Source organism: Cyphomyrmex costatus, unplaced genomic scaffold (genome assembly GCF_001594065.2).
Source record: "Cyphomyrmex costatus isolate MS0001 unplaced genomic scaffold, Ccosl1.0 scaffold20, whole genome shotgun sequence".
Lineage (NCBI taxonomy): Eukaryota > Metazoa > Arthropoda > Insecta > Hymenoptera > Formicidae > Cyphomyrmex > Cyphomyrmex costatus.
This window is the reverse complement of record NW_017276039.1, coordinates 587,963-597,828: the sequence shown is the minus strand read 5'-3', so window position 1 is coordinate 597,828 and position 9,866 is coordinate 587,963. Positions and strand designations below refer to the sequence as shown.

The 9,866-nt window shown below is 32.7% G+C and overlaps 1 protein-coding gene across 1 annotated transcript; it reads left to right on the top strand.

The window, feature by feature from the left end:
- The first annotated feature begins 6,964 nt into the window (after nucleotides 1-6,964).
- On the top strand, nucleotides 6,965-8,371 carry LOC108773233 (solute carrier family 52, riboflavin transporter, member 3-A). The gene is made up of 2 exons (XM_018538976.1): nucleotides 6,965-7,179; nucleotides 7,249-8,371. The coding sequence occupies exons 1-2, from the start codon at nucleotides 6,965-6,967 to the stop codon at nucleotides 8,369-8,371; spliced, it is 1,338 nt and encodes a 445-aa protein (XP_018394478.1).
- The last annotated feature ends 1,495 nt before the right edge of the window (nucleotides 8,372-9,866 follow it).

The window sequence follows — 9,866 nt, the reverse complement described above, 5'->3', positions numbered from 1 at the left end:
AAAGATTGTACAGATAAAAGTATGGAAGTCTTTAATGAAGAATTTTAGGACGACAATGTAAGCGGCTCTAGGAAAACCGTATAACAAAGTGTCAAAATTGCGAAAGGACCAGGCTCGCAATAGTAGTTCGTAACAATACGCCCATATCGCGCACAATCCGTGTACTAGTACTGCAGTCAATTTCATCGAGATTATATCGGTCTTGCTCGCGTCTCAGTGAGAAGATTCCCTCAGCATCCTACGGCTGGGATAAATACCCGACCATTGGAGAAAGCGCTCCTTTCCACCCGAAACTTTCTACGCGAACTCACGTTCGTCGCAAACGTATATAGCAGCAGCAGCTCTGACAATCGCACCTAATCTCATCTCACCACGATGAGAATCAAATGTTTGTCCGCCGACGTGATCTCTGGCGTTTCCGCTTCGACACGTTTAAGGAAATCCTGACAGCGTGTCTCGGCACGCAAAAAAAAGTCGAATTAACATCGATCGAAAATTTCTTTTAAAAAAAAGGCATTAAATAAAGTAATACTGTAATTTAAAACAATCTTAAATTTACGACAGATAATCCAAAAATGTTTTTATAAATGTTGTCACGAGAATTCGCATTATATACACTGAGAGAAAAGTTTTAGGTACTTATATTTGTATATAATTACGTAGTATTATAATTATAATTACTACTACTATAATATTAGTAATAATAACTATATTTATAGTTTCATAAAACATATAGTTTGCACCAAAAATTATTAGAAACATAGTTGTCAATAAAAATGATTGCAGTTACAATAATCTATAATCATTTTTTGAGCCAAACATATAAAATATGATTGCAATGACCATAATTTAAGTCGTAATAAAATTTTTAGTCGTTTTTGGGGCCAACCATACAAAATATGGTTGCTCAAAGAATGACTATAAACTATAGTAATTGTAATTATTTTTATGGTAATAACAAGTATATTTATATTATTATCTTGAATAGAACTTTAGATATAGTTATTATTACTAACATAGCAGTAATATATAGATCTATAATTATACAGTGACTTATTATGAACTGTAATTATAGTCACAAATACCAACGATTTTTCTCTCACAATCAGTATAGAAGTTCCAAGAATTTTTGGACATTTACTCGCGCGTCGATAGCTTCTAACTACAATACTATACTAAGTAACAAGTTTGTGTGTCGTAATTCTCATGGGATACTTGAGAAGTTGAGTCAAGCTCGGATGGAGCTACATACAGCAAAATAGATCGTGAATGATACTTGATACGTGGCACATTTACTGATACAGATACACGGACTTGTTAATGTTAAATTCCTTGTGCAACCAATACGGTTCGACGATTCAGTCAATTAATTTCATTCTCGCGATGGACAACGCTGACGCAGCGAATGACATACAAAATTGATTTTATTAAGCAGTTGTGTAACATGAGACAAGCAAGAAGCACGCAAAGTGTTTGCGATAAAAATATTCAAAATTTAAATACAGAGAAATAAATCCAAATTTTAATGAAACAATCATGCCTTTAATCAGTGGTATTATCTTCAAGTTTGATGTTACATTTCATTAATTTAAAGAGACGTATCTATTTTTCTACTTATTTCGCTATTGGGTCTGATCTGAATAAAACATTTATTCTAGGTCATCTTAGGCCTAATTCGCTTTTAATTGATCGCGAGTAATCTATTCATAGCATTGTGTGTTACAAGGTTTTTTTTTCAATACCTGAATGAGAAAGAAAGAGACGGTTCTTATATATTTTTAGCTACTAAAACAAAATTTAAGATTAAAAAATTCCATTACCCACGGATTTTAAGAAATCAAAAATTTTATTTTTGAAAATATTTTGCAGACAATTTACAATCTTTTTCTTCTACTTTACAATTAAATATATAAGAATCGCCATTCAGGTGTTACGAAACAGAAACTTTGTAAATCAATATAATTTTTTCACATTAAATAATACCAATAAATTTTATTATTTTAATGTCACTTAAAATTCGATAAATAAGAAAAGGATCTTTACATTAATTTTATATCATATAGTATTTCATATCACATTAATTTTCATATTTATATATTGTACAAAATATTTAAATTTCTGATAGCTGTATGTCTATTAAAAATTCACATTATTACACAAGAAATTCAAAAGTGGAATTTCTAAAAATTGAAAAATATTGGAATTTTTTTAAAGCATATTTTTTTAATGTAAAAAAAATCCTACAAGGAACACTCATTACACGAAACCAAAAGTTCAATCTAAATTTGTTGCATTGTGAAATTTGTTTGAAAATTAATAAGGAATGCCATGTGGAAGTGAGACACGTCGGCGGACAAATTTACATGCAGAAAATAATACGAATGCTCTAGTGATAGTAACACGCGCAATTGCGCTTATTATAGTTCGTACATGCGGCGGATCGATCAATCCCGCGCAATCGATCACGAGTTCTTTCCTCGCGCGCGCGTTTTATTCTACCTTCATTCACGCTCGTTTACTTGCGAACACCATATTCGTTCGACAGAACACATTACACGTACACACATGTTATACCTATATGTGTATATACGATTTTTCGATGTGTACATCATCGTTTCCTGCGCCATTGTGTCGCAGCCAATCCAGCAATTTCCGAGACTCTTCTGCGACTTTGCGATTATGCGCCTCTTTAAGGTCGATCGACACAATCGCAACACTTCTTCTTCATGTTCTAATCGTCGTCTTTCGCGGCGAGATTTCATACTTACAAATAGTAAACGCTTCGAAGTATCCTTAGAAGGATTACCACGATCGACCGTACTCGAGGTTTAATCCGACGAATCTGGAGAACAATCAACAGCAAATCGGTTAATCAAGGTCAAGGTAAACGTGCACAGCACGAGATTTCGACTAGATTATTATGTTTAAATAAATTATGTAGATCTATATACACAGACAGACACACACACATAACACATGATATACCTAAATGAACTAACTAATCCAACTAAGAGTAACATTACGCATCAATATTATAATTTCCTACTCATCAAAGTAATTGTTACACATGTGTTATATTACACGCACATTGGTGAGAGGAAAATTATAATATTGATGTAGTGTGAATGTTAGATTATCTTTACTGGGTACAAAACACATACATACAATTCATTTGTATATTACATGTACATACCATACATTTGATATCGAGCGCACGATGACACAATGCTCCTGAATTTACGCGCACACAGGATGCCCAATGCAATTTTCCATGCCAGAGGAAATAACTTTTTCCTTTGACGAAGTTACGTCCGACCGATAGTTTTGAAATGAGAGGAGTTTTTAAAGCTCATACAAATGAGAGACGAAGCATCTGTTTTATTATTTCGCTAAAGATTTTATAACTGGCGTTATTTAAATCTCGCTACTTTGAATACAGCTTACTTAAAAAAAAATATATAAATTTAATATTTTTGAAGTTATACAATTGACAATAGATTAAGTGATCCAACTTGCACAAGAGAAAGTTTTATTTATAAGACAAATATGTGTAAAAAAGAAGGCCTTTTTATTTATATACTTTAAATTGTTTTAAAACATTTGATCAGGTTCTTTTCAACGATTAGATATTTACTAATACCTTTGGACATTGGATTTAATCTTATTTAACCGACTTATTTTATTTTCGATATGCCTTAAAGATAATATGCCTTAAACATATTATATCGATTACAGAGTAGATTGTAATTCTACTTATACTAAAAAAGTTATCTATACTGATACATTTTCCTTTTTTTTTACTCTTCTTTTCTCTATTTTGTCAAGTATTTAAAATAATAATTTTTTAATTTATCATGCATAATTGTTATGATATTTTTAGAAATAATAAAACAATGTATATACTTACATGTCTTATCATTTTAGTGCGCGCCATTTCTGATTTATGTGTAATTTCATTTGGACGGAGCTTTTATCAGAGGAAAAAGCTTTCTTTGACACAAAGAATTGCACGGTACATTTCGCGCGTACGTGAATTCTAGGACATCCTTTATATTATCCAATTGTTCTAAATGAATGAAGGGACATTAACGAAAAAGTAATTAAATCGGTGTAATTTTTCTTTTTCGCCCACTGATTTGTATTACATGGATTGCTGATGTTTTATATTTGATTAAAAATCTATTATATGTTTTATAAAAAAACAATTACCAAAATGAATTTATTTGTGAAATATTTCGTTTTAATCACTTATTGCCATTTATTTGTGAAATATTTTGTTTTGATTATTTATTTATTGCCATTTATCACACAAATAAAGTCATTTTTTATTTTATAATTTCTTTAGTAAAACGTATTTTTAAAATGACCTAAATGTCATGCTATCATTAAATGTCATACGTAGAAATGTCTTGGGAATATCTTGGCAACGTTAATCATAATCCATTAATTCTAATACATATCAGTGGTTTTGCCATATTGTTTATATGCACACTCATCATTCACACTTGAATAAGAGGACATATATAGGCGACGATACTATGGCGCAATACGAAAAAGCTTATGTCAAGTATAGTTCGGCGTTTCCTTTTTCCGCCATCTATCATTCGAACGGGGACTCTTTTAAATTAATGTTATATATCCGTACACAACTTTCAAGCACCCTGCAAGAGCACGTTTTCTGCGACCTTTTTTCATCCGTGTGATTCTATTAAAAATATGATTATAAAAGAAAAAAATAAGAAAAAGAAAAAACAAAGATGCGAACGCAAAACACACTCTCAAACGCAAAAACTCTCAAGAGTTTTGAGACAAATACTAATGTACTTAAAACCATCTGTGAGTCTGCCTCGTCTTTTATAAAGTTCTTGCTATATTCAATCTATCGTATATTCAATTTGTATCCCTGTTGTCCCTCTATTGATATAATCAATCAATCCCGACGGAGAGACTGTAGTCCAGCCAAAAAGTAAGTATAATTTTTTTATATGACAATACGTGAAATGATATGGAATGATATTAACTGAAAAAAGTCACCTAATTTTTTTTTTTACGTAAACAATCACTCAGAAGTTTTTAATTAAAGTATTTATTACAGTATATTTATATTGTTTTCAAATATCAATAAATTGGATAATAATTAATAATGCAACATGTTTTTAATAATAGTGATTTTAATTGAAATATTTTTGTATCGCTGTTGTGTAAAAACTATGACTTTGTGACTATTCCTGGTTAATATTAATTAAGATCAGCCAAATATATAATTCTATAACAATTCTTAAATTCTAGAAAATGAATAAAGTTAAATATAAGACAGTATTTCTAAATATAATAAAGATAATTAATAAAGCTATACACTTTAATGTTTAATTTTATGTAGACGCACAAAAATTAAAAAATTCTATTTTATAAGTTTTTTTATTTTAATACATTTTTTTCTTTTAACTTGTTTTTTCGAATATTCTATAGAGCCAATATAATGAAAATAATATTTTTCTTAGATTAGATAACGCGCTAAATTTACACTTTCTGTAAAAATAAAGACTTACAGTCATCCATCATATCGAGTGAGCAGATTCAACAGGTGCTTCTTGATATAGTGGGGATAAATCCCTTCTCTTGTTCAAACTCGTTATTCGATACTCGCAACCAATCGATTATTCGAGATTTTTCGATATCAGATAACTAAACATGACGTTAATCGCACAAAATATTTGATAACAAATGTCTGTTATATAAAATTCTCTTGACTGATAAATCAGACAAATGCTATCGAGTCGCGCGCAAAGTTAACAGACGCGAAGCATTGGCGCTATCGAGACGAGACACTCATGCGATATATCGAATTGCCTACGAACTAATGCCACATGCGTTATATAACCTTACTTCGGATTTCGCAGCATTTCGCATTTCGCTTGGCAACAATGTTGGCGATCGGAAGTTAGTTGCGTGTCGGTCGCACGCTCGTGATCGTTTAAATGATCGACGTGAAGACGTTTTCCTCGCTTCCACGAATTCCTTGTACAAAAACAAGCGGATTATCTCTACAAAGAATTACCGAGGAAAATTTCAACTAAATCGTCACGTTCTAACATAGATTGATATCAAAGTAGAGATATTTCCAACGAGTTCTGAGAAATTAATGAATAGAAAATTCCTTCCACCGTAATTGCAGTCAGAGCTGTCATCATTTTATTTATCATCTGGAGTTCATTTGTCACCGACACGTGAATGTACTTTACAGTGAATTATGCATGTATGTTTCATACAGAATTTTATAGTGGCAAACATATTGATTTTTAAAATAGAATGACTCTTACAGAAATCTAATTATTTAATAGTGGTTAATTTAATACTGAAAGCGATTAATTATTTACCCATATAATACATAATGTTGAATCAGTATCTTAGAATTATTGTTGAAGTGTATAACATTGTGAACATTGCATCAATATTGCAAATGTTGCATCAACGTTGTAAAATATTTGTTATATTTTTTCCTTATTGTTCTAACAAAATATAGATTCATCATTCAAAAAATATTCACGTTTTAACACTGAACATTACAGCTTGATGTTTTACAGAAACATTTTTCTGTATTACATTGAGTTTCCTATATGATCACAGTAATTTTTAATGTTCTATATTAAATTATTATTTGTATTAAAAGCACTGAATAACTATATATACATATATAGTACTTAAAATAATTAATCCTTCTAGTATTAAACTTCTATAAGGACAACCTTAGTTTAATAATTAAATTTCTAAATGTATATATATTTGTACTATTATTTTTAGCTTTTATTATCTCTCCAGATAGAATGGTTGCTATTTCACTATCGTAATGATAATGCAATAGTAAATACCAGACCGATATCATAGTGTGCAAATAACCAACAGCCAAAAGTGTTCAAGTCATTAAGTGAGTGCAAAATAGGAGAGTGCAGACATTTTGAGGCAAATGAGTAAAATACAGAAATTGAGCAACCGGAGGCTGCTTGTCGACCTCCTGACTCTGATGTTTGGTTTGGGTGCTTGGATCGGTGTAAATGGTGTCTTCGTACAATTGCCACTCATAGTACATACAGCTCCAGAAGGATGGAGCCTACCTGTTTACATGGTGATGCTGGTGCAAATTGCCAACCTAGGTCCCATCCTGTACACTCTATACACAAAGTAAATATATGTTTCGTAATATCTCTTAAGATCATTATATAACAAATTTAATATAAGTGTGTCTTTCAGGTACACTGTTTGGGCATATGACAAATATATTATTTACGTCCTGCTGATCGCAGGAACGTTTGCCTGTATTACACTGAGTTTCCTATACGATCATACTTCAGTTGTGTTCGGCGAAGAACACTCGACTACCCTCCTGTCACTGATGTTTGTGACTGCCCTCGTTGGATGTACGAGTTCTGTACTCTTCATGCCGTACATGAGGAACTATCGTGAGATTTATTTAGTGTCCTACCTCGTCGGTGAAGGATTGAGTGGATTTGTACCGAGCGCAGTAGCACTGATTCAAGGCGTTGGTAATAATGCGAAATGCGTCAACGTTACCAAGCCAGGCTCGACTCACCTGGAATTTGTATCTGTGGAATCGGATCCGAGATTCTCCTCCGAAATATTTTTCATCTTTATCGGGACTCTGTTATGTCTGAGTTTTCTCTCGTTCTTAGGCCTAAACGCTTTACCTGTAGCACGCGGGGAGAGAGTCAAGCAGTCAGTCGATTCCGACACTACCGATTCCGAAGCTACCTATTCCGGCAGCATGGAAACGTTGCCAACTGACGCGACGGCACCGTCGAGCTACAAAACTAATTCGGGTTCGAAAATGCCGAGATTTAGCTATTATTATTTATTAGTCATGATGGCTGTAGTATGTTTCCTCGGTAACAGTACTTTACTGAGCATACAACCGTACTCCTGTCTACCATATGGTAGTATAGCGTATCACTTGACAGTCACGCTAGCTTCCATAGCCGGCCCATTGGCTATGTCCTTAGGTTTCTTTGTAAAAACGCCAGAAGTAAGGCTCCTCAATATCCTTATGATAACTATTTTGGCACTTTCAGGCTTCGTTTTATATCTGGCCGCAAAATCGCCTTATCCCCCCTTGCAACATTCGTGGGTCGGTGAATTGATGGTAGTCGTTGTATGGATAATGCTATGCGGTTTAATTGGATTCGTAAAAATGGGCATTACGACGTTGTATCGGCCCGATCCTGGAAAGGGTCTTTATTATATAGGCGTTGCGACACAAGTTGGATCGTTAATAGGTGCAATTACCATGTTTGGTTTAATCAATTATGCAAAAGTATTTCAGTCTTATTCACCCTGCACACATCTTGTAGGAAATTAATTAGTCTGTACTTAGTCTTACCAATTATCTGTATTAGTAATATTAGAAAATCTATTTTTAAACAATTTTTTCTCAGAAAGGATATTAACTTCTTTAGTTTGTTGATTCTGTTATATTCTGTTATAGTTTGTTTAATTCTATTATCAAATTTATATTAGAGATTATTTTTTTGGTAATTTTTAAATTATACTTATTTACTATTTTTACTATTTTTAGTTATATAATATATATAAAATATAAATTATTCGATTATGTGCATTAATTCTACTTATATACATAGTTATCACCTTTATAAATGCTATCACTATTTATGCTTTTGAGGCTTTCACGGGTATTTTCTTCAATTATACCAGAAGGTTTGCGGGTTATCGCCGTGTCTTTCTTCATTATTAATGCTATCACTATGTCTTTTTCTTCGAGTATATAAATTTGAGTCCAATACTCGCCCAAGACATAGATATACATATAAAACGATAACGTTTCTTCTTCCTATCCTCGTGCATTTCAAGCAGTTTTTCCATGATAGATTCTTTATTTGGTGCCGAGGTCCTAGTAAAACTTTTTTTGAACAGAGAATCAAATTCTTCGCACATTACGCTCTCGAAGCATGATGTGCACTTTTTCTCACAATCAGTTGAATATATTTATATTAAGTATAAGTACTTAATATTTGAACAGCTCAACTTCATTGTTAGATCTGCACAGATTATGCGCTAGACAGTGTTTAATCTCACGCGGTGTTTTTTCTTAATTGTCGGTGAAGTCACGCATTAATTATTTACTGTGTATAGAATATAATAAGATAAAGGAACCTCGATACAATGAGACACGATTGGCGAATAGACTATTACTTTGGACACATCAGATGCGATAATTGTCCATCTTCTCGTAATCTTATTCGGTAATAATGAAATATTTATCAAGCTGCCGTTGCTTATCAGCGTTACTTCGGAAGACTTGAATGCGTTACATATAGTTATAGCGACGTCGGCCCATTGAGCATACTGTGCCTGTTCTGCTCGTAGATTATTGCTAATGGGACTGATATTTTATTCTTACAACAAAATTATCGTCATCGGTGACGAGACGCACAGTCTGATTCTATTGGTTTTCTTCCCTTAGCACGCCCGACTTGAAGCTCTCAGAGTAATGTTATTTCTTGTTCCTGGCCCTTGTACTATCGCTCATTGCATTTATCATTCTACGTTTGTACAAAGCAACACGAAGTTGTGCAATCCTGATTTTCTCACGAAAGTTGGAGTGGACCATAAGCAAGTAGACTGACGTTATTGATAAGAAGAAAAAAAGTTTGCCAGAAAAAATGAGATAATAAAGAGTAACAAAACAAACAGTTTGTCCGTATTTAGGAAAGTTTATTGGTATTATATCTACGTGATATTATATCTTCTGAATGGAGTTGCTTCTTCAATAATGGATTTCTGCCAAATATCCAATCATACTCCTGTCTCCTATGGATATCTCGCCTATCAGCTGT